The sequence below is a fragment of the Marmota monax genome, unplaced genomic scaffold, assembly GCF_021218885.2.
Source record: "Marmota monax isolate L192 unplaced genomic scaffold, Marmota_monax_Labrador192_F-V1.1 WCK01_AAM20220418_F8-fsc00069, whole genome shotgun sequence".
NCBI lineage: Eukaryota > Metazoa > Chordata > Mammalia > Rodentia > Sciuridae > Marmota > Marmota monax.
The window spans coordinates 9,174,415-9,199,640 of NW_026695243.1; the positions used below are offsets into that span (position 1 = coordinate 9,174,415).

Sequence of the window (25,226 nt, forward strand, 5' to 3'; positions counted from 1 at the left end):
AAGAAAAAAGTTGTGTGGCAGATACAACTTCAGATAAGAGTGAAATTGTATAGGAACTCCCCAAATAAGTTCTTTCTTTCTTTCTTTTTTTTTTAACTTTTTAGTTGTAGGTGAACACAATACCTTTATTTTATTTTTATGTGGTGCTGAGGATCCAACCCAGTGCCTCATGTGTGCTAGACAGCACTCCACCACTGAGCCACACCCAGCCCCAAGTTATTTATTTAAATACGTAATTTCACAACATAAATTCATCATTGTTTTAAGCAGTTTTTAAAATATGCATCAATATTTTAAAAATAGTCTTTATTTATGAAATTCATTGATATTTCTACATTTTGTCACTACGGATTTAATAATGTATTATTTAAAGTTTATTAAAAGGAGTCTCAAATCTCTTTACACATTTGCTTAGTTTTCTAATAACTGTTCCACTGCGGTGCAACCCTTTTAAACTAAGTACTTAGTTGGAAATAAAAAACGATAAGACGTGGGTATGCAAATCCTCAAACATGTCTTAGGTTGATTAAACTGTTTTGGTTTGTCCTTTTTTTTTTTTTTTTTTTTTTTTTTTTTTTAATTTTTTATTGTGGGTTGTTCAAAACATTACAAATTTCTTGACATATCATATTCCACACTTTGATTCAAGTGGGTTATGAACTCCCACCTTCACCCCATACACAGATTGCAGATTCACATCAGTTACACATCCATTGATTTACATATTGCCATACTAGTGTCTGTTGTGCTCCGCTGCCTTTCCCATCCTCCCCCCTCCCCCCTCCCCACCTCTCCCCTCCCCTCCCCTCCTCTCTCTCTACCCCCTCCACTGTATAACCCTGAGGGTCTCCTTCCATTTCTATGCAATTTCCCTTCTCTCTCCCTTTCCCTCCCACCTCTCATCCCTGTTAAATGTTAATCTTCTTCTCCTGTTCTTCGTCCCTACTCTGTTCTTAGTTACTTTCCTTATATCAAAGAAGACATTTGGCATTTGTTTTTTAGGGATTGGCTAGCTTCACTTAGCATAATCTGCTCTAATGCCATCCATTTCCCTGTAAATTCTATGATTTTGTCATTTTTTAATGCAGAGTAATACTCCATTGTGTATAAATGCCACATTTTTTTTATCCATTCGTCTATTGAAGGGCATCTAGGTTGGTTCCACAGTCTTGCTATTGTGAACTGTGCTGCTATGAACATCGATGTAGCAGTGTCCCTGTAGCATGCTCTTTTTAGGTCTTTAGGGAATAGACCAAGAAGGGGAATAGCTGGGTCAAATGGTGGCTCCATTCCCAGCTTTCCAAGAAATCTCCATACTGCTTTCCAAATTGGCTGCACCAATCTGCAGTCCCACCAGCAATGTACAAGTGTACCCTTTTCCCCACATCCTCGCCAGCACTTGTTGTTGTTTGACTTCCTAATGGCTGCCAATCTTACTGGAGTGAGATGGTATCTTAGGGTGGTTTTGATTTGCATTTCTCTGACAGCTAGAGATGTTGAGCATTTTTTCATGTACTTTTTGATTGACTGTGTGTCCTCCTCTGAGAAGTGTCTGTTCAGGTCCTTGGCCCATTTGTTGATTGGGTTGTTTGTTCTCTTATTGTCTAATTTTTTGAGTTCTTTGTATACTCTGGATATTAGGGCTCTATCTGAAGTGTGAGGAGTAAAGATTTGTTCCCAGGATGTAGATTGTCCTTTTTTTTAAAAAAAAAACCTCAAATCCTTCTAGGAATACTGGCTAGTGTTCTATTGGTTTAAAATGTACTAATTTCCTAATCAAGTATTAATTGCATCAAATAAAAGCAAAATTTCCCATCCAGAGCTTCTAAGCGGAAGTCTTTGTCCACCAGAGGCCCCGCCCCCACGCAACCACGCCCCGCCTTCCGTTCATACCACCTCCAGGGCGGGTGTCCGACACTCAGCGGAAGTGACGTAAGGCAGCCGCCGGAGGTGTCGGTGTGTTGCGCGACTGGGCTTTGGAGTGGAGTGGGGCCTCCTCCTGGGAATTTACCACTATGTCGATCGAAATCGAGTCTTCGGAGTGAGTCCTGCTGTGGCTGATGTTCGCGGCGTGGCAGGGACCGGGAAGTTAATGGTGGGAGTGGGGTGGAGGTTACTCATGGGGAGGCGTGCGAGGGACTAAGGAATGAAGGGCTGTTTCCTTAACCACAGAGAAGCTTCTTGGATACAGCTGTCTCAGAGGTGGGCCCACAGGAAGGAAGCAACTAGACACACGAAGCCCAAAGCCCCACGGGAGGCGGTGCGGGGCTGAGAAAAGGCACACTTTGCAGACTTGGTTTTAATCTTTGCTTTTCTCTGCTTAACACTTACCTCCCAGTATTGGTGTTTGCTGCCTCCTTGCAACCCTTGGACTGTAAGGTGTCTATGGGCTTCTTTTCCTTGTAGTCCTAGTGCTTAGCACTCTCTGTTACTGCTTTACGAATGAACGAAAAACTAGCCCTTTTTATCAGATTCAGTCTGGCGCTGAATTTTGGTTTGTCTGCGAGTTCTGCATAGTCAAAAAGAAGAGACAGAATCTGGAGATTGGCCTGAACAATGATAGTTGGTGGGGGAGCGAGGCGGGGAAATGATGAGTGACTGAAATGGTGGACATTTCCAGGACTTCACCTTCCACCTGTCCTTGCGAAAACTTAAAAATTAAATTAGCAGACATAACATTTGTGTTCTGAGTGTAAGGGAGAGGACGTATCCTGAAGACATGAATAGGCGGAAGGGAGTTTTTCATTCAATAAACATTAAAGTTTATTATGTTCAGTTCAAGATGCTGGAAGTACAGTAGTGAACAAAATAGACAAAAATCCCTGCCTTTATAGAATGCACATTTTGAATGGGGAAGGCAAACAATAGATGCAATAAGGTAACATAGTAGTAAATATTGTGGAGAAAAATAAAGCAAAGAAGAATGATAAGGCATGCTGGAGATTAAAATTAAGTCAGGGTAAGAGCTGGAAAGGACTGCATGCTTTTGGGCTTGAAAGATAGCTGTAACAGCCACTCTTCCAGCCTGGATCTGGACCCTGCTGTAGCAGCACTGGCTGCTGCGTGTTCTTTTTTTTTTTTAAAAATTTTACTCTAAGCTTTCTTTAAATGTGTGTGTGTGTTTTTTTTTTTTTTTTGAGAGAGAGAGTTTTAATATTTATTTATTTATTTATTTTAGTTTTCGGCGGACACAACATCTTTGTATGTGGTGCTGAGGATCGAACCCCCGGGCCGCACGCATGCCAGGCGAGGGCGCTACCGCTTGAGCCAGGCCACATCCCCAGCTCTGCTGCTTGTTCTTATCAATAATACATACTATTTAGTAAATACTTTCTGTGCTGAGCATGCTATAACTAGTTTAGTCAGTTCTTCTATCAACACTCCAAGACAGGCCTTTTTCTTAACAGATGAGGAAACAGGTCACAGTAAATGACAGAATTCTGATTAAAATCCCAGGCTATCTCCAAAACTTAGCTCTCTATTACATTGTGTTTGAAGGTAGTGAATTTGATTTCTGCAGTGGGAAGTATGAGGTCTTTGTGGGGAGGGGAAGAATGCAAAGTAGAAGTCAGTGGAATTGTGCTAGGGAAGATAGTCCCATATTATAATATATATTTTTTCATATTAGAATATTGGAGGTGTAGCCCTGTGTACTTTGTGAAAGAGCCATGAGGGGGAAAAAAAAAAAAAACTTTTGCAGGTAACAGTACTTGGCTCATTTCTGCATGAGTTTTTTTTTTTTTTAAAGCCTTTTTTTTTAAAAAAAATATATTTTTAATTGTAGTTGGACACAATACTTTATTTATTTTTTTATGTGACGCTGAGGATCCAACCGAGCACCTTGCATGTGTGAGGTAAGCGCTTTACCGCTGAGTCACACTCCAGCCCCTCTGCCTGAGTTCTTAAAAAGAGGGTGTTTGCTTTTCCAAGAGGGATATATGCTCAAGAGCCATACTGCCAATTTGGATCCTCATTTTTCCAGTTATTATCTCTGTTATTCAGTCAAATCCTCCAATGTAAATTGGGGATAATAGTGATATCTGTGTCAGAGGGTTGGGATATATTTTTTTTATATTGGTACATATTAAATATTTAGACTAGTGGGTTTCATTGTGGCATGCGTATAGATAATACATGCATCTAACATAATTTTTGGGGTGCTGGGATTATGCGTCAGTGCTAGAGTGCTTGCCTGGCATGTGTCAGGCACTGGGTTCGATCCTCAGCACTACATAAAAATGAATAAATAAAATAAAGATATTGTGTCTGTCTACAACTAAAAAATATTTTTAAAACAAAAATGTAATTTGACCAATTTCATTCCCCAGTACCTCTCTTTGTCATAGGGTTTTTTGAGGAGTAAATGAATATATCTAAAATGGTTTAGAGCAGTATCTGAGAGTAAATACATACTATTGGTTATTGTATTATTATTATTCATTTTCTGGGAAAGGGAATTGATTAAATTCCAATCTGAAGTCTTTACAGCCAGGACATTCTGGCCCTCTATACTAGTGCTGTCCAATACAGATACAGTGGGAGCCACATGCTTTCTTTAAAGAAAGAGAAGGAAAACAATGTATCAACACTATTCAGTGATTCCCTCTACCCCTTGCTGGGGACCAAGCTATATTCCCTGCCCTTTAAAAATTTTTGTACTGTAAGTAACTGTATTTAATTAAAAACAAATATAAAATACTTATAAGTTATTTCTGTCATATATTGGCAGTGATTATTTATTCTTTTTTTGGAGGTGGGGAGGGTTACCAGGATTGAGCCCAGGGGCTCTTAACCATGAGCCACATCCCCAGCCCCCCAACCCCCTTTTTGTATTTGTAGATGGACAGAATGCCTTTTATTTGTTTATTTAAAAATATTTTTTTTTGTAGTTGTGTATGGAAAGCATACATTTATTTTATTTGTTTATCTTTATGTGGTGCTAAGGATAGAACCCAGTGCCTCACACATGCTAGGCAAGCACTCTGCCACTGAGCTATAGCCCCAGCCCCCTAACCCTTTTTATTTTGATACAGAGTCTTGCCAAGTTGTTTAGGGCCTCACTGAGTTGCTGAGGTTGGTTTTGAACTTGCAATCCTCCTGCCTCAGCCTCCCAAGGTTCTGGGATTATGGGTGTGTGCTATGGCGCCCACCTTCTTATTCTTTTAATATGCAGAAATTGTCTTGGTCCTCTTTTTCTTGGGAAATTGGTTCCATGATGTTTTTATTTCACTTGTCTTGAAGATTTGGTAATAAAAACTGTGTTATTTTTCCAAATGTGTAGCTTTATTTATACATACAGTATGACTGTACTTATTTGTGGTCCACAAATCCCCAGTAAGATAATTTTAGTTCATGATTTGTTTTGTTTGTCTTAATGTCAGTGGACCAAAACATCCTCTAATCATTTAGATGATTTTCTATCTATGATTAACATAGGTTTAAAATATATCATGACGGGCTGGGGTTGTGGCTCAGCGGTAGAGAGCTTACTTAGCATGCGCGAGGACCTGGGTTCGATCCTGAGCACCACATAAAAATAAATAAAATAAAGATATTAAAAAAAATATATCGTGAGGCCTAGCATGGTGGTACATGCTTGTAGACCCAGTGACTTGAGGCAGGAGGATTCTAGGTTTGAGGCTGGACACCTTAGCAATACTTTGTCTCAAAATGAAAAATGAAAAAGCTCTGGGACTGTAGCTCAGAAAAAGAATTTTTTTTTTTTTCACGAAAAGTGTGCAATAATTATAATGATAAGAATTAATAAGACAGTGGGTTCTGACCTAGGAAATAAGAGTCACATTGATACCAACTCCCTTTTTGACTGTGAGACATTTGGCAAATGATTTCTCGTTGAATTCCAGTTCTCCTTACTCTAGGATGTGGGGCAGGGTTGGGGAGGGGTCCTTTGGAACTAAGATTCTGTGATTTTGTTTTTTTTTTGGTTTTGAGGATGAAACTCAGGTGTGCTCTACCACTGAGCTACATCTCTGGCCCTTTTTAAATTTTTTTCTTTTTGTATTACTCTGAGATAGGGTCTCGCTAAGTTGCCAAGGCTGACTTTGATCTTGAGGTCCTTCTGCCTTAGCCTCTCGAGTTGCTGCAACACAGGCATGTGCCACCACACTTAGCTGATTCTACAATTTTTTTGAAATTTTATTCACATGATAAAGAGATCGAAAGTAGATGAAGGAGGACCGTTAAGTAGAGAAATAAGTTGGGGTAGGCTTTACTTTTTTGCTTCTGGTGAGTGAGGATTCCTGAACTGAATGACTTGCTTTCTTTCAGTGTGATCCGTCTGATCATGCAGTACCTGAAGGAGAACAGTTTACATCGGGCATTGGCCACCTTACAGGAGGAGACTACTGTGTCTCTGAATACTGTGGACAGCATTGAGAGTTTTGTGGCTGACATTAACAGTGGTCATTGGGATACTGTTCTACAGGCTATACAGTCCTTGAAGTTGCCAGACAAAACCCTTATTGACCTTTATGAACAGGTAAGAGTGATGATGCTGCTGATCCCCATGTATTGGTTTGTTGTGGGATGGCCCCCTGTCTTTCAAGTTTAAGCATTCATTCCTTTAAACACTATAGGGCTATAACTGCCTGTAAAACTTACACTTCAAGGCTTGACAGTGTCTTTCTTTCTTGAAAAACTCAAGATTTTCCAAAATTGAAATTCTTCCCTTTTTTTGGTTTTGTTTGTGATACTTGTAATTGAATCTAGGGTCTCACATGTGCTAGGCAAACACTCTCACTGACCTATATACCTGTCCCTTTAATTTTTTTTTTTTTTAATTTTGAGACAGAGATTCACTGCTTGCCTACTCGGCCTTGAATTTGCCATCTTCCTCCTTTAGCATCCCAGGTAGCTGAGATTATAGATGTGTGCCACTGTGCAATCTGAAATTATTTCTTAAGTTATCATTAAATGAATTATTAAATGAACTATTCTGATACCAACTGCTGTACTGTGGCTTAATTCTGTCCTAACACCTGTAATTAACACAGACTCCATAAGTTAAATGCTGATTCTACAATTTTTTGGAAGTTTTTCTCACATGATAAAGAGATGGAAAGTTGATAAAGGAGGACCATTAAGTAGAGAAATAAGCTGGAGTAGGCTTTACTTTTAGGCTTCTGGAGAGTGAGAATTCCTGAACTGAATGACTTGCTTTCTTTCTTCCACAGGGTTGTCCTCACTTCAGATACTAGCTACACTTTGGGGGTCTTCAGGCCACCCATGCTTTTGATGAAATGGCTGTAAATTTGAGGGTTCTTTTGACATGGTCAGGCTTGATAACTGACTAGAACTAAGAAAAACTCTATACTTAATGATTATAGTTTTATCATTAAGGATACAGATAAGAAGCAGCTGAATGAAGAGACCTTCAGTGCAAAGTCTGAGGGGGTTCTGATTGTATAGCTTTTGAGCTATCCCTGTGGAATTGGGGCATACCACCAACCTGGCATGTCAGTGTGTTCACCAAGCAGGAGATTCCATTGAATTATTTATTGGGGCTTCACTATGTGGAAATGATTGATAATTAAGTCTCCAGCCCCAATTTTCAGTACTCCTTGTCTCCAGAGGTTGGGTAGGCTCAAAGTCTTAACCTTCTAGTTACATGGTTGGTCTTTCTGGTAACTGGTCCCTATCCTGAGCCACTGCCTTAGCACAAACTCCAATGTGATTCAAGAAGCCATGAGCTGGTGTGGTGGCGCACACCTGTGATCCCAGTGGCTTGGGAGGCTGAGGCAGGAGGATCTTGAGTTCAAAGCCAGCATGGTTCTGAGCAACTCAATGAGACCCTGTCTCTAAATAAAATACAAAATAGGGCTGGGGATGTGGCTCAGTGGTGGTCGAGTGCTCCTCAATTCAGTCCCTGGTACTGTCTCTCCCCGTGCCCCCCCAAAGGACCCTATGAGTAACAAAGATACTCCAGTCACTGGCAAAATGCCAAGGATTTTAAGCTAGGATCCTAGGACAAAAATCAAATTATTACATATTAAGAACACACAAGGGTTATGGTTGCAGCTCAGTAGTGGAGCACTTGCCTAGCATGTGTGAAGTTTGATCCTCAGCACCATGTAAAATAAAGGTATTATGTCCATCTGCCACCAAAAAGAAAAGAAAAGAAAATACACAAGCAGCTGGATGTAGTGGTGCATGCCTTTAATCCCAAAGACTTGGGGGAGGCTAAGGCAAGAGATTTACAAGTTTTATGCCAGCCACATTAATTTAGTGAGACCCTGTCTCAAAATAAAATAGGGCTGGGGATATAACTCGGTGATAAAGTACCCCTGGGTTCAATCCCTAGTACCAACAAACAAATCCCAAAACAAAAATGCAAAAAAAAAAAAAAAATCTTACAAAATAAGAATTGACAAGAAGGGAATAACCATTAGTTTTTTGTTGTGTAGGAAAACAGAAAAACAGAACAGAATGGATTTTCTGGAAATAAGATTATAGTATTGTTTGAAGTAAAAATAGAATAATTGATTTGTTTCTTTATAATTCACATAAGTTCAGTAATTCCCCAAAGAAAGTTTTAGTAACTGGAGAAAGTTTCTCTGGAGCCCATGGAGGTATTCCTACCTTTAGTTTGCTTTCTTTTCTTTTTTATGGTACTTTTCTTTTTTCTGCCTCTGAGTTATATCCCCAGACCTTTTTATTTTGAGATGGTCTTTCTGAGTTGCCCAAATTGGACTTGACCTTGAAATGGTCATGCCTCAGCCTCCTGAATCACTGGGATTATAGGTATGCACCACCATAAACTTGCCCACCTTAATTTTTTTTTTAGTATATATACTATGAGCAAGAAGGCTGAGAAGAGATTAGCAGATAAAAATGAAAGGTGGAGTTTGAAGAATTGAAGTTGTTATTTATAGTTATTTTAATTGTCCACTAAAAACTACTAATGAAAAGGAAAAGGGGCATTTCCCAGTATTGGATATCATTTGGGCAGGCTGTGTATGTGGGAGAAATTTAACTGGGGAATTGAAATATTTATAACAATGTGTTGAAACATCCATTTTCTTTCCATTATCCAGGTTGTTCTGGAATTGATAGAGCTCCGTGAATTGGGTGCTGCTAGGTCACTTCTGAGACAGACTGACCCCATGATCATGTTAAAACAAACACAGCCAGAGCGGTATATTCATCTGGAGAACCTCTTGGCAAGGTCTTATTTTGATCCTCGTGAGGTATGACTGTGGTAATGAAAATAAATTTGTTAACTGAAAATATAAAATATGCAATAATGTGGTCTTTTATTTTTAATAATTTATTAGACACTTTGTGGTTTTGATTTAATTTTTGAGAATGATGCTTTTCTGTTTATATGTTGACTGAAAAATGTGCGTATGTTAAAGAAAATAGTCCTGTTCAGTTTTCTGAGTATTTGAGGGTCTTTTCTGTATACACATCATCATTTTTGAGGATTGTGTGTTGGTTAGTAAAGAAACAACACAATTAGCCAGGTAAGGTGGTACATACCTGTAATCCCAGCTGCATGGGAGGCTGAGGCTGGAGGATTGCAAGTTCAAGTTGTCAACCACATCAACGTAGTGAGTTCCTGTCTCAAAATAAAAGAAAAAGGCCCTGTTTCAAAATAAAAAACAAAAAGGTAGAGCACCTCTGGGTTCTATCCCCCGTACATAAATAAATAAATTTTAAAAATGAATTTCATAAAAACACAAAAAAGGAGCAAAAAATTTTGTTCTGATGTCATTTCCACATTAGCCCAAGTACTTATCTGGCCCTGAAATGCTGCCAGACTGATGGATGTTCACTGAACATTTGTGTCCCTTGCCCCTGACAGTTGCAGTTTACGTCTAGCCTCTTCCTCTCAGAAAGCTTGTGCTTTTGCCTTTGAGCTGATTATGTCTTTTTTTTTGGTAGTGGTGATTGAATCTAGAAGTGCTTTACACCGAATGACATCCTCAGCCCCTTTATTTTTTATTTTGAGGTAGGGTCTTGCTGAGTTGCTTAGGTGCTCACTAAATTGCTGAGGCTGGCCTTGAACTTGTGATCGTCCTGCCTCAGCCACTCAGTTGCTGGGATTAAGGCATGCACCATCACACCCAGCATAAATATCTTATTCTTCTAAAACATTTTTTACTTATGTAGGGATGTGTGTGACAAATACCCCTAACCTTCCATAGAAGATTGTCAAAAGGAAGAATTTAATAAGTACTGGATAATAGAAAATTAAAGTAAGCTTACAGAAACCATGAAAATGAAAGAAGGAGTGTTTTGACTACCAGGACAGAATTTATGTTAGGGAAGTGGTGAAATGCTTCTGATCTAGGTGTTGTTAGATTAAAGTAAATTTCTAAAGAATATAAAAAAGGGCTGAGGGTATAGCTCGGTGGTAGAGTGCTTGCTTGACATATGCAAGGCCCTGGGTTCAATCCTATGTACTGAAAAAAAAAAAAAAATTCTTGACCCTGAAACGTTTTAAAAATTGTTAAAACATCTCTTGCTCTGACATGGTTTATCTGGACTCTTTTTTCAGAAATAACAGTGTGGATTATTTGACATCTTCAGTTCTCTTACCTCAAACTTTTGAAATGCAAGTGGGCAGAATTAGGAAGCCATTAAAAAAAAACAACAACAACAAACTAAATTGGTTTAATTAATTCTCTGTTTACCTGGGTAGTTTCTTTTCATGTTTCCCTTTTTGAATGTTTTTGCTTGTTTCTTTGTTTTAAATAAGCACATTCGTGTCTTCTTGTTTCTTGGTAATAATGCCACCTCTTCTCCTTTTTTTTAGGCATATCCAGATGGAAGTAGCAAAGAGAAGAGAAGAGCAGCAATTGCCCAGGCCTTAGCTGGGGAAGTTAGTGTGGTGCCTCCATCTCGTCTCATGGCATTGCTGGGACAGGTAATTAAATACCCATAGAAATGAAATTACTGTGAACTTCTCATACTGTTTCCTGTATGTAAGATATATGTCTGAGCTAAAGAAATCAGACACCATAAGAATTGGGCACTACTTGGCATTTGCAGATAAAATGGATGGAGTTGGAGAATATCATGCTAAGTGAAGTAAGCAATCCCAAAAAACCAAAGGCTGAATGTTCTCCCTGATTAGTGGATGCTGATCCATAATGGGAGTGTGGGGGGTGGCATGGGAAGAATGGAAGAACTCTGATTGGGCAAAGGGGAGGGAGAGGAGGGGAGGGGACATGGGGGTAGGAAAGATGGTGGAATGAGAATAATTACCCTAGGTAGGTACATGTATGACTGCACATATGGGCAACTCTATATTGTATACTACCAGAGAAATGAGAAGCTGTGCTCCATTTGTGTGTTAGCAGCTGTGTTGGGCCACCTTTCCCCTTCCTGGGAGAGGCAATGTCATTTAGTGGTTAAGAACATAAACTCTGGGCTGGGATAAAAAAATAAAAAAGCTCTAGTGTCAGAATTCGTGTGACCATAGGTTGAACATATTATCCTGTCTGGGATATCTTTGATGATTCTGTTGATCAATATGCCAAGATATCAGGTGCAAATGAGAACTGTCCTGGGGAAATTGGAATAAATGGTCACTCTGGGTAGAATCTAAGCTCACTCACCAGCTATGTGGTCTTGGCGAGTCACAGCTATTCTGATCTCATTCTTTGTGGTGGTGTAGTAAAGATTAAATGAGATAATGCTCTTGAAGTACTTCATATGTTGCCTGGCACCTAATAAATAGTAAATGGTAGCTGCTGGTGATGTTTTTTTTTTTTAATAGTAGTAGTGGTATTTTTAACATTAAATATTAATGCATATTAAGGTCGGATCTTTAGATCAGCCAGATGGTAATCATTGTTGAGGACTTATGGCTTATTAGCATTGTTGTTATTATAAAACGACCTAGAATAATAGATGTTTTACAAATAGCAAAGATCACCAGTGAATAGGGATAAAAATAGCTTCTTTATGCTAAATCTGCATTTTGAAAGGACCAAAAATTTTATCACTTATATGTAGTGATTTTTTTCTTTTTCGGATATGAGTATATGGTGCTGGGAATTGAATTACAGACCTTGCCCGTGCTAGGCAAGTACTTTGCCGCTGAGCTGCACCCCCACCCTAGGCTTGTGTTGATTTTGAGGTTCAGAGTTAGGCTTCTTTTTCCTCTTTAATTAATTGACACAAAAAATTATACATACTTATGGGGTAACTTGTGATATTTAGATACATCTATACATTGTATAATGTTCAAATCAGGGTAAACATATCTATCTCTTCAAGTACTTACTGTTTCTTTATGGTGAAAACATTTAAACTCCTAGCTTTTCTTTTCCTTTTAAAAATTTCTTCTTTTGTGATGCTGGGGATAGAATCCTGGGGCACTTGATCCCTGGAGCTATATCTGTAGCTCCCCAGCTCTGTTTGTTTTGTTTTGTTTGTTTGAGATAGGGTTTTCCTAAGTGGCCAAGGCTAGTCTGGCTTCAAACTTTGGATCCCTCTGCTTCAGTCCCCAAGACACTGGAATTATGGGTGTGTGCCACCACATCTGACTTTTTTTTTTTTTTAATATTTATTTTTTAGTTATAGTGGGACACAATACCTTTGTTTTATTTATTCATTTTTATGTGGTGCTGAGGATCAAACCCAGGGCCTTGCACGTGCTAGGCGAGTGCTCTACCACTGAGCCACAACCCCCACAGCCCCACACTTCTTATAGCATTTTTTAAATATAGAGCAAATTACGATTATCTGTAGTCACCCACAGTTAATAGAACATGGGAACTTCTTGTGTCTAGGTTTTTTGGTGCTGGGGATCAAACCTGTGACTTTGAGCATGCTAGACAAACACTCTACCACTGAGCTGCATCCCTAGCCCTACATTAAGAGTCTTAACCATTCGTGTTCTGTTTTTTGGATTCAGAAATTTTTCTTCTAGAAATATACTCAGTGGGGAAATATACTCTGTCTTATATCCAGAGATTCAATGCAGCATTATTTAGATGAGAAAAAAGTTGGAAGCAGGGCTGGGGTTGTGGCTCAGTGGTAGAGTGCTTGCCTCACATGTGTGAGGCACTGGGTTTGATCCTCAACACCACATAAAAAAACAAAGTTTTTTGGAAAGAAAACAAAGTTGGAAGCAGTGTAAATGTCCACTAATATATTGATTAAGTAAACCCTGAAACATCCACTAGACAGGGTATCACACAAGGTATAACAATCCAGTGATAGTTATGTCTTAGTGTGTGATCTGATGATAGCTGAAAACAAGAGAATATAAAATTAACTGTTGCTGTGTTTAAATATTTGGAACTTTGGGAAGTTTCTGTTTTCCCAGTTTTGTTTATAATAAAAGAGTTGCTCATGTAAGGAAAGTAGGTATTGAATTGATGGACTTGTTGGTTCTTAGAGTTCTCTCCCTGCCTGTGTTCTTAGACACACTGAAAAGCACAGTTTATGTTGTGTTTGGATGGCCAAAGACTGCTGGGGTCTGGAAGACTCAGTTTCCTCTGGACCTCATCACTACAGGCTTGGTTTTTATCTGAGTTTTCATGCCCAGACTTTAAAAGCACCTAAATGGATTGCTGAACTTTCTTTTTTCATAGGCACTAAAGTGGCAGCAGCACCAAGGGTTGCTTCCTCCTGGTATGACCATAGATTTGTTTCGTGGCAAAGCAGCTGTCAAAGATGTGGAAGAGGAAAAGTTTCCTACACAGCTGAGCAGGCATATTAAGGTAAGATCTTTAATCAGCCAGATGGTAATCATTTGTAGAGTATTTATGGCTCAGCTAAACCCTATGTCAGGAGCTTGGTACTGGGGAGGTGAACTCAATCTTCTACTCTGACAGCACTCAAGTTTACTTTTCATGTTCACTGAGGTACTCCTTTGTCTTAGTAGCGGCATAGTTCAGAAGTGTAACCAAGTGGACATATTGGTATATTATTTGACATCTGGCCCATCATCTGCCTTTGCATTTCTTCTCATGAAACCTGCATTTGGAAGAATGGTTAATTCCTTGTTTAAGCCTGGGACAAACTGAACTTTCTATATACTTGTCTTATTAAATATTTGTGTTTTTGCCTGGTGCCTGTCAGGCAAAGTGCCAGTTGTGGGGTTATGAAGTGGGCTTATGTCTAATTCTGATTCTTTTTTTTTTCGTGTGTGTGTGTGTGGTGCTGGGGATTGAACTCCAGGCCTCATACATGATAGGCAAGTGCTCTACCACTGACCTTCATCTGAGTCCTTATTTTAAAATTTTAATCTGGTACTTTTCTAGGAAAAAGCATAATCAAGTAATTGCTGCAGTTCCCAGAATTATAAATATATGTTACCTTAGCATTTCCTTTATATTACATTTTCTCTCTGGGTTTTTGCTCAAAAACTTATTATTTCTCTTATTATGAATCAACATGGTTTTACATTGAAATTGATTTAAAAATATTTTATATTCTTCAAATCTTTCACTTTGGTTTAGCATTTTGAATTTGTCTTTTCTGGATTATATGTTCTCATTTATATGTAGCATATTTTTGAGGAGCACCTTTATCTAACTTGGCTGAAACCTTCAGACAAATATAAATCCATTATAATTATGCCTCTAGATCAAGGTTTTCTGGTATAAATACTTTATTTTTGGCATTGAAAATAAAATCTACAGTAGAGCTTTTCTCTATTCTTCCCATCTGTCTAATGTTCTGTAATTAGTCCTCAATTTGATGAGAAACACATTATCACAGATTAAATGAAGGTTATGAAACAGTGATGGGAAGTTTGTTTGCAAAGTAGTATAGGAAAATATGTTTTTTTATTTTGGAAATAAGAGGTTTTTCTCCAGATGCACAGGAACATATTAGGTCATAGTAAGTTGAATGTGAGAGATATACTAAAGAAGCTGATCTAGCAAAAACTATGGTCTGAATTAACAAGATTATTTGTTCTAAATACCCTGTTAAAATAGTTTTTTTCCTTTTTCTTTCAAAATAACAATCTTATAATTAGAAACCTGTCTATCAGCTCCCTCTGTTCAGGTATAGATACTTCCCTCTAGTATTCCATAATATGGACCAGCTATGATTATATGCAAGGTTAAAATGGGAATTGTTTTTTAAGTTCACTAGATAAAAATGCATGTTTTATGTTTCATTTGAAACAGTTTGGTCAGAAATCACATGTGGAGTGTGCTCGATTTTCTCCAGATGGTCAGTATCTGGTCACTGGGTCTGTTGATGGATTCATTGAAGTATGGAACTTTACTACTGGAAAAATCAGGAAGGTAAAGTATTTTAAATATGTAAACTAATTTTCCCAGTTGAAGAATTACTGATTTTGAATTATCTATGCCTTATTTCTAATTATCTATGTGTTTTTCCTCAGGCTGATTATTTTCTTTTTCTTTCTTTTTTTAAAAAAATATTTATTTACTTGTAAATGAAAACACAGTATCTTTATTTTTGTGTGGTGCTGAGGATTGAACCCAGTGTCTCACACATGTGAGGCAAGTGCTTTACCACTGAGCTACAGCCCAGGCTGATTATTTCTAAGACATAGATTATTTGAAGAAGGTTCTGTATGTAATGCATGTGTAGTACTTTAGTGATTTAAAATCCTTTTGAAGTTTTTTTGCTTTTATTTTTGTAGTGCTTGGGGATTAAACCTAGGACCTCAAACCTGCTAGACAATTACTGTACCACTGACCTATATCCCCAGCCCTTATTCTTTTGATACAAGTTCTTGCTAAATTGCTAGGCTGGCCTGGAACTTGTAGTTGTCCTCCCTTAGCCTCCCTAGTAGCTGGGATTACAAGCCACACAATAATTTTAATTAAACTGTAAATTTATTATTAACAAAAGGGAGGACCTGTGTTAGCTATAGTTGCTTACCTATTATTTTTATATATACATTTAAATAAATTGACTTGTTACATATATAATGTGTATGTGTGTGTGTGTGTGTATATATATATATATATATATATATATATGTATAATTATTATTTTTGCTATGCTAAGTAAGAATTTAACCTAGGGCTTCATACATGGTAGGCAAGCACTCTACCACTAAATGACATCCCCAGCCCAAAACTTATATTTTAAATGGGTAATATGTTCATCTGATAACACATTAAAAAAAAACAGAATAAGTTTATTTAAGAGTTTTATTCCCATCCATGCCCCTTAACCAGTCAGTTTTCTTTGTACCAGGTAGGGTTTCCAGTTTCTGGTGTAACCTTCCCAGAATATTCTATATTTGTGCAAGCAGTTACTTAATATATTTCCTTTTCCATTTTTAAAAAATACAGATCGTAGCATATATATATACTGTGTTATGCCTCTTACTTTTCCCTTTATAGTATATCTTGCAGATAATTGCTGGTATTATATTTCATTGCATGGATTGAACCATATTTAAGATTGTTTTCAGTTTAACATAATATTTTTAAAAATATTTTTTGATGTGATTTAAAAAAATATACCTTTATTTATTTATTTATGTGGTGCTGAGGATCGAACCCAGTGCCTCGCATATGCTAGGCAGCGCTCTACTGCTGAGTTGCAACCCAGCCCCAATTTAACGTAATTCTATTTCTCTTATTATGAATCAACATGGTTTTACATGTGAAAAGCTACCAGTGTTTCTTATTCTGTGAAGTCTGTTAATATCCTTTACTCATTTTTCTGTTGGACATTTTAAAAATTGATTTGTAGGAGCCCTGTGTATTGAGGAACTCAGAATATGCATTGCAAATATTTTGGCTTTATATTTTAATTTTGCTATGGTTTTGTTTTACAGATGAAATTTTTCCATCTTTTCTCCTACAAGTTCTTCTAGTATTTTTATGATAAGAAGCATCACAAATAACATAGTTAGCAAATGGTTTTAGGAAAAGGAGTTGACACTTTGGAGGAAAATATTAGTTTTCTTTTTCATGTCATTACTCAAAGTAGTAAATTCAGGTTTATTAAAGATGTAAAATATGAAACTATAGAGTAATTTTGCCTTGAAAAGATTAGTAAACAGACTAGGGTATTTTGTTGGCTTTTTTTTTTTTTTTTAAAGAGTGGAGGGTCTTGGGCTGGGGATGTGGCTCAAGCAGTAGCGCGCTCACCTGGTATGCGTGCGGCCCAGGTTCGATCCTCAGCACCACATACAAACAAAGATGTTGTGTCTGCCAAAAACTGAAAAATAAATATTAAAAATTTGAAAAAAAAAAAAAAAAGAGTGGAGGGTCCTGCTTTGTTTCAGGCTGATGTAGAACTCCTGGGCTCAAGCAGTCCTCCTGCCTCAGCTTCCTGAGTAGCTGGGACTACAGATGTGTACCACCAAACCTGGCTTATGTTGGCATTTTTTACAGTATTAGTTTGTATTGTGTAAAACTATTTATTCCCGGCAGTATCAGTTGTTCATTAGAAATGCACACACAGCACTGTTATCTGCTTTGGAGGATTAGAGTGGATGCGTTTCATTTTCCTGTTTCTAGTGAGTTTCTAGAGACCCAGGTCTACTGGGATCTTGGCTTCTGTGTTATTTTGATAACTACTATCTATCATTTCCTTTAGGATCTTAAGTACCAGGCCCAAGATAACTTCATGATGATGGATGATGCTGTTCTCTGCATGTGTTTCAGTAGAGATACAGAAATGTTAGCAACCGGAGCCCAAGATGGAAAAATCAAGGTATGGATTAGTGACACAAGCTCTTATATATGTGTAGACATTTTGAGACTTTTGTAATGGGGTAATGCCCTACACATTATATTCAGCAACTTATACAGCATTAACTTTATGCTAATCACTGTATTTTTTGTTTATTCCTAATAATAACTCTTCTTGGGGTGGTTCAGTGCTTAAGGTCACACAGTAGATGAGTGATAGCTTTCGGACTTTAGTCCTAACCTGTTCATGCCTTTCGGTCATACCACTCTATTTTGCTGTGTATGATATATTGTATTTGATTTTTTCTAGTGGGTGGTAGATAGCCAGTTAGCTGTGGTTTGTATTTAATTGCTAGTAATACACCCTGTCCTAGATAAAAATACAGAAATGATCTCTACTAAGTGGATTTAGAGTCTAAATTTTTGTTTAAATAATTTATAAGGAGAGAGTTTCAAGTTACAAAGGATTCAGTTATCATTGTATTACAAGAGCCAAACATATCATATTCAGCTATTAGCATGCATTTTTAATGTTGTTTTAGTACATTAGTGAACATTGCATCTTGCTTGATTCTGTGGGCTATGATGGGGTATTATTTACAACTTTTTTTATTCTTTTTTAAAATAAAGGTCTGGAAGATTCAGAGTGGACAGTGTCTAAGGAGATTTGAAAGGGCACACAGTAAAGGTGTTACTTGTCTGAGTTTTTCTAAGGATAGCAGTCAAATCCTTAGTGCCTCTTTTGACCAGACAATTAGGTAAGTAAGAATCCCAAAACTACCTTTGCTTTGCTTTGATGTGATGAGGTTACAGAGGAGACTTCATTAGTATGGGATGATAGGGAAAGTTAGGGCATGAGAGCCTTCTTTTGCCCAAAATACAGGTAACATAATAGTATTCATAGTAGTATTCTTCTGTCAATTTGAGTTCTTCCCTTCAATCCCCAGAAGAGAGTTTTGAAAGGGTGTCTAAGGAGAGTGTTTGACTTTTTTTTTAATAACACAGAAGCCAAGACCCAAGTGGACCTCGGTCTCTAGAAACTCACTAGAAACAGGAAAATGAAATGCATCCACTCTAATCCTCCAAAGCAGATAACAGTGCTGTGTGTGCATTTCTAGTGAACAACTGATACTGCTGGGAATAAATAATTTTACAAAATACAAACTAATATTGTAAAAATTGCCAACATAAGCCAGGTTTGGTGGTACAAATCTGTAGTCCCAGGAAGCTGAGGCAGGAGTACTGCTTGAGCCCAGGAGTTCTACATCAGCCTGGAACATAGCAAGACCCTCTACTCTTTGGGGGGGGAAGAAAAAAAAAAGCTAACACTCTAAGGGTGTTTCATGTTTCCAAGTGTGGTCTGTGGACCCACCTGCATCATCACTTTAGTGAGCCAAGGCCTGTTACAAATAGATTCCTGGGACCCGAGTTTTTAGAGGTCTAACCCTGAACAGAAGCTTGTGGTATCATTACATTTTCCCCTAGTCTCTCTGTGTAATTTGTTTTGGTTTTGTTTCATGGTTTATACCATTTACATAGTTGCATAGCTCTCTTTCTTCACTTAATATTATAAGTTTCTATAGTTCATCTGAAATGCATTCAACATTTACTTGGCCCCAACCATAAAATATAGAATATTAATTTTTCTTTACATTTTCTTTTATTGGTGATAGAATTCATGGTTTAAAGTCTGGGAAAACCCTGAAAGAATTTCGTGGCCATTCCTCCTTTGTTAATGAAGCAACATTTACACAAGATGGACATTATATTATTAGTGCATCCTCTGATGGCACTGTAAAGGTTAAGTATTTGCTACTGGTTCATTTTGTCATGTTATAATTTATTTATTTTTAAAAATCTTTGTCCTTTGAGAAGATTGCAGTGGTGATAATGTTGATGATGGTGGAGTAAATCTCTTTACTAGCTGTTTTAGTCAGAACCACAGTTGAATCTGAGCCAGGAGTAATATTCTGTGGGTAATCCTTATTGGCATGAGGAGCCTAAATCTCATATCTATAGTCCAAACAGATTTTATCATATGTAGAGAAAGAGGAAATATGTGGACTTGCGTGATTTTGCATTCACAGGTACAGCTGTTGAATCTGTCATGCTGTAATATGGCCCATCCCTACCATTCAAATGCACAAGACTCAGTAGCCAAATGTATAGATTGCTTTTTGTTACACAGCTTTATCCTACACCAGGCCACCACATTTAGTGTCTACCTTACAGCATTTTTAGAGGACTAGGGGAGGTATAGAGTAGAGCTAAACTCCCTCTTACATACTTATCCACTGCTGTTAGCTCTCAGCTGAAAGTAATCGAGCTCTAGTATCTTAAAAGATTTAAAGAGATGGCCTTTTTTTTACAGGAAAAGATGAAAAACTGAAGTAGAAAATTGTCTAGATATTTGAGATACTCCTTTATATTCTGGACTTACTGCTCTTAAATTGCCTTATATAAGTGAGTGCTTTGTTGGTAGAAGATTTTTAACAAAAGCACTTATATGTCAGACTACCTTCTGAAATAGTTTGTTCTTGTTTGAGAATTGAACAAGAGACTTGAAGATAGGTCTACTCTCCCTTGGGATGGATGGGGAAACATACAACTCTCAGCGCTTTAGTTATGGGATTTGCCCCCTTTGTGCTCTGCTTATGGGCCTCACAATTTGTAAATGCCACTGTGAGGTGGCTTGTCTATGCCTCTTTGTTTTGTGGTCTTTCCTCTTAGTTCAGTAGTGATTGGTGTAAAGCATTTCATTGACTTTTTGAACAGAAAAGCCTTAGAACTCTTGCTCCCTTAATTGTTCATTTTTGCTTTAGGCATCTGGGCTTCAGAGAGAAGACTGGGACAAGTGATGGTACACTGGAGCAACTAGGGGGACTATGTCCCTTCTGTTTTGGATATTATTAAACAGCTGTGTTGTGCCACACTCTGTGTTAGTCACAGAGGAAACGTGACACAAATGTGCTTTAGAGGCTTTTATACCTCATTAAATGAATGATGTTGGGACAGTGCCATGCATTCTTGGCACTCCTGTAAGCACATTGCAGATTTCTGGGTTTTCCGATTTAACTCCTTCAGTTCTTAAGAGCCTGGAAGGACAAGGTAAAACCTTGTTGGCTGAGTGGCTCCCTCTTCATGGATCTGTGTGTTTTCTAACATTGTGACTTTTGTTTGATCATTCTCAATACAAGCTATGTGTTAGAATCATTTTTTGAAACTTGAAACTTTATAAAAAGGCCCATACCTGTGCCTCATCCCAGACCTACTGTGAGTTTTGGGATAGGATCCCAAGCTCACGATCCCCTTTGTTTTATTTATATATAATATACATATATATAATTTTAAAAAAATTGTAGTCGGACACAATATGCTTTATTTATTTATTTAGTTTTATGTGGTGCTGAGGATCGAATCTTGTGCCTCACATGTGCTAGGCAAGCGCTCTACCGCTGAGCCACAATCCCAGTCCATCCCCTTTGGGTTTTGATATCCGAAGGTAGCTTCTGGTTGTTTATGACATAGCAATGTTGATACATAGCATAGATTCAAAAATACGTGGCTCTGTTAGCTAAGAAAAACTTGTAAGGAAAGTTCATCAGTCGGGGTTTTTTTTATAACTTAATTTGTAACTTTCATTTTGTTTATGCCAGTTGATTAACAAAGATGAGTGCTTACTGTATGTATACGTGGCATTACTGGATATTTGTATAAAAATCATAAAAAACATTTTCTTAGTGAATTTTACTCACTTTTAGAACATAATTATTGATTTTGTAAGCCATAAACTTTAGAAATTCTTATACTAAAAAAAGTTTATGCTTTAATTTAAATTTTTGTGTGGTAGATCTGGAATATGAAGACTACAGAATGTTCAAATACCTTTAAATCCCTGGGAAGCACTGCAGGGACAGATATTACTGTCAACAGTGTGATCCTGCTTCCTAAAAATCCAGAGCATTTTGTGGTATGCAACAGATCAAACACAGTGGTCATCATGAACATGCAAGGGCAGGTGAGTACTCAGAAAGTACCTGTGCACAGAACTCAGTTCTGGCCCTCCCCGTAACCAAATAAGGGCTCACCACTTGATTAACCGTATAAGGGGTATTTATTTTTCAGACACTTAAACTATAGCTCTACAAAATTTCTCTGGTGTTTCAAAAATTATTTCCTTCCCTCAGGGTATTTGCATATTTTGCTGTTTCTTTTTCTTCCTTTGGATAAATGAGTCTTTGATCTTTCTTTAAGCCTCATTTAGAATGTCAAGGAAGACTAAGATAACAATCTTTGTCTCCATTAGGGAGATGCAGTGTGGTGTGGATTACCAACTCAGGACATTTCCTAGCTACCACATGAGCTAAAGTGGAACACCAATACCGAGAGAAAGACAACAGTGTTCTCCTATTGTTTATTTCCAACAAGGACACCTATGAGGTTCTAAAGGAATCTCACTTTTTGTGGACTATGAGGTAGTTAGGGGCATTAGATACATCAAGGTTACTTTTTCAGTTACTTTTTGTGGAGAGTGTAATATCTGTGTCTAGATTCATGGTTTTGCGTGTATTTAGTTGTTCCAGTACCACTTGTTGAAAAGGCTATCTTTGTCACGCATGGTGGCACATGCCTATATAATCTCAGTGATGTGGGAAGCTGAGGCAGGAGGATCATAAGTTTAAGATCAGCTTTAGCAATTTAGCAAGACCCTCAGCAACTTAAAATTAAAAGGGATGTAGCTCAGTGGTAAAAGCATCCCTGGATTTGGTCCCTAATACCAAAAAAAGATCTTTTCTCCTTTTTCATAAAGGAGCTTTTGTGCCTTTCTGAAAAATCATTAAACTGTATTTATGTGACCCTACTTCTGGACTCCGATCTGTTCCATTGATCTATTTTTCTATTCTGTTGTCAGTCCATACTGTTTTGATAACTGAAGCTTTATAATAAGTCTTGAGGTTGGGTAGTGCCAGTCAACTTTGTTCTCCTCCTTCAATACTGAATTGGGCTATTCTGGATCTTTTGACTATTCCATTTAAACTTTAGAATCGTTTTCTCATTATCTACAATAATTTGCTGGGATTTTGATTGGGATTGTATTGAATTTATATATTAAGTTGGGAAGATATCTTGACCTATTCATGGAATATTTCTTGTTCCTATTCATGGAATATTTCTGTTTAGTTCTTTGATATCTTTCATCAGTCTTATAGTTTTCCTCATATAATCATGTGTATTTTTTTTTTTTTTAGTATTTTTTTGGTTGTCAATGGATCTTTTATTTATTTATATGCAGTGCTAAGGGTCGAACCCAGGGCCTCACACATGCCAGGCAAGCACTCTACCACTGAGCCACGACTCCAGCTCACTGCATTTTGTTTTATATCTAAGTATATCTAAGTATTTCCTATTTTTTATATCTAAGTATATCTAAGTATTTCCTATTTTTGTTTTTGGTGCTAATATAAATGGTATTGTTCAAACCCTAACTAACCACCTGGCAACCACTAATCTGTTTTTGTTATAATGTATTTTGCATATGGTACATAAATAAAATCACAGTATATACTTAGCCTTTGAGATTGGTTTCTCTTTTGAAATTGATTTATGATGATTTTAATGTTGCAGAACATAGACTAAGTAAAGTGTTGGAGACAGTTCCATCCTGCATGAGGAAAGCAACACATTTTATTAGAGGATGTTGGAGAACATAAGTCTAAAGCATTGAGAACTAGTGTTATACTGATTTTTAAAATTGTTCTGTGGTAATGAATTTGCTTCAGGGTAATATGGTCAGTAGACCAAAGATCAGGATCTGTGACATGGCTGTATAAATTTGAAGTTCATGTTTGTCACTTACTTTATAGGTAGCTTATCCAATGACTATTTCCCAGGTAAGAAGATTTAACACATGATGAATAGAATTGGAGCTCTAATTATAAATGATGGTATACCAAGGGGCAAACTAATAATGTAAAAATGTTAGTTTAGTTTTGTCATATTTAGTGCCATTGTGATGGCACATGCCTATAATCCCAACTACTCAGGAGGCTAAGGCAGGAGGATTAAAAGTTTGAGGGCAGCCTCTGCAATTTGGTAGGACTTGTTGTCTCAAACAAGTAAAAGACTGAAGATAGCTCATTGATATAGCTTAGAGTGTCCCTGGATTCAATCCCCAGAACTGTAAGTTATTTCAGAATGTCATTTAAAAAACGTTTAGAATGCTATCCATGGGTGAGCTGCTGCTGATTTAATGTTTTTCTTTTTCTCTTCATTGTTGTCTTTTTGGGATATGGGTGTGCTCTAGATTGTCAGAAGCTTCAGCTCTGGTAAAAGAGAAGGTGGTGACTTTGTTTGCTGTGCCCTCTCTCCCCGTGGTGAATGGATCTACTGTGTGGGGGAGGACTTTGTGCTGTACTGTTTTAGCACAGTGACTGGCAAACTGGAGAGAACCTTGACAGTGAGTATTACTTGATCAGAAGAAATTATGATAACCTTGTCTTTCTAAACTTAGAAGTACACACCATTTCCACACTCTGCTGTCATTGTGAACCTCAGTATAAAAAATGTAATGGGGGCATTTTTACACTAAATAAAATTAAACGTCTATAAATGTGTGGCATTGCCCCTTTTATCAAGTCAAGTCATTCCTTTAGTGACAACCCTGCCTTGCCCCTCAAACTTCAGGTGGAGAGAATGAGAGCATACAAAGAGAAGGAAAGATATACACTTGTCTAGCCAAATAGTTTTTTCTTGTGGAACCCTTTTGAAGGCACATTATTGTGTATTATTTAATTAAATTGATTAGGAAGTTTTTGAAATTTCTAACTCTCATGATATTAAAGTCAGTACAAAAAGTAATGCCAGCTACTGTAACAGTCTTCAAATCTCAGGGGCTTAACATAATAAAAGTTTATTATAACACAATGTAATGTGAGTTGGATAGCTCTTCTATGTCTTCTAGCTGTGCCATTTGCAATATGTGGCTTCTCAGGATCACTCTTCCATCCCACCCACCCCAGCTCTAGAAGCCTGTAAAGAGTGATTTGTTAAGAGATCTGCATACCCTAATCTGTGCTTTAACTTGTTCCAGGTTCACGAGAAGGATGTGATTGGTATTGCACATCACCCTCATCAGAACCTGATTGCTACCTATAGCGAAGATGGACTCCTAAAGCTCTGGAAACCCTAATTCAGCTTTTCAGAAACTAGCTTGAAAGCATGTGTTTAAGTGAGGATATATTCATGTGTTGCTCTTTTGCTTCTTTAGGCCAGCTTTTCTAAGCAAAGAAATTGTCTGAGTTAGCCATGGAAATAATTTTGTGAAAATTCTTGCCGAAGTAGCAGTTACCCTTTCTAAAAAATATTTTTAAGGTATTAGTTTATCTGCTTCTAACTGGGGCATTCACTTAATGTTTTCATTTATCTTCTTTCTGGAGAGTGAAAATGATATTTCTAGGAAAAAAAATGTACTCCTTTGATTATTTGAAATGCTGATTAAAATGTGCCCATCCCATCTTAAAACTTGTAAATAAGTATCCCCATATTCAATAGCTTCTTTTTTTTTTAAAGATGTTAATAAACTTTACACCTTTCTGGAGATCTTGTAAATAA

At 37.5% G+C, this 25,226-nt stretch overlaps 1 protein-coding gene across 3 annotated transcripts; it reads left to right on the forward strand.

The window, feature by feature from the left end:
• The first annotated feature begins 1,931 nt into the window (after positions 1–1,931).
• Smu1 (SMU1 DNA replication regulator and spliceosomal factor) lies at positions 1,932–25,226 on the forward strand. Of its 3 annotated transcripts, none has more exons than XM_046457218.2 (12): positions 1,932–2,041; positions 6,289–6,499; positions 9,054–9,206; positions 10,778–10,888; positions 13,569–13,697; positions 15,117–15,236; positions 17,521–17,637; positions 18,246–18,373; positions 19,289–19,415; positions 21,466–21,633; positions 23,920–24,072; positions 24,706–25,226. In XM_046457218.2, the coding sequence occupies exons 1-12, from the start codon at positions 2,016–2,018 to the stop codon at positions 24,802–24,804; spliced, it is 1,542 nt and encodes a 513-aa protein (XP_046313174.1). In that variant the 5' UTR covers positions 1,932–2,015; the 3' UTR covers positions 24,805–25,226. The 3 variants fall into 3 exon arrangements, with proteins under 3 accessions (XP_046313174.1, XP_058434030.1, XP_046313173.1); XM_058578047.1 differs by lacking the exon at positions 1,932–2,041 and adding an exon at positions 2,079–2,095; XM_046457217.2 differs by lacking the exon at positions 1,932–2,041 and adding an exon at positions 2,088–2,202.

What these genes read in the sequence shown, in the direction of transcription:
- Smu1 (XM_046457217.2), top strand. Translation starts at nt 2,147, where the DNA reads ATGAAGGGCTGTTTCCTTAACCACAGAGAAGCTTCTTGGATACAGCTG. An exon ending in TGGATACAGCTGTCTCAGAG is followed by an intron (nt 2,203 to 6,288) that starts GTGGGCCCACAG and finishes GCTTTCTTTCAG; the next exon opens with TGTGATCCGTCTGATCATGC. An exon ending in TCATGGCATTGCTGGGACAG is followed by an intron (nt 10,889 to 13,568) that starts GTAATTAAATAC and finishes CTTTTTTCATAG; the next exon opens with GCACTAAAGTGGCAGCAGCA.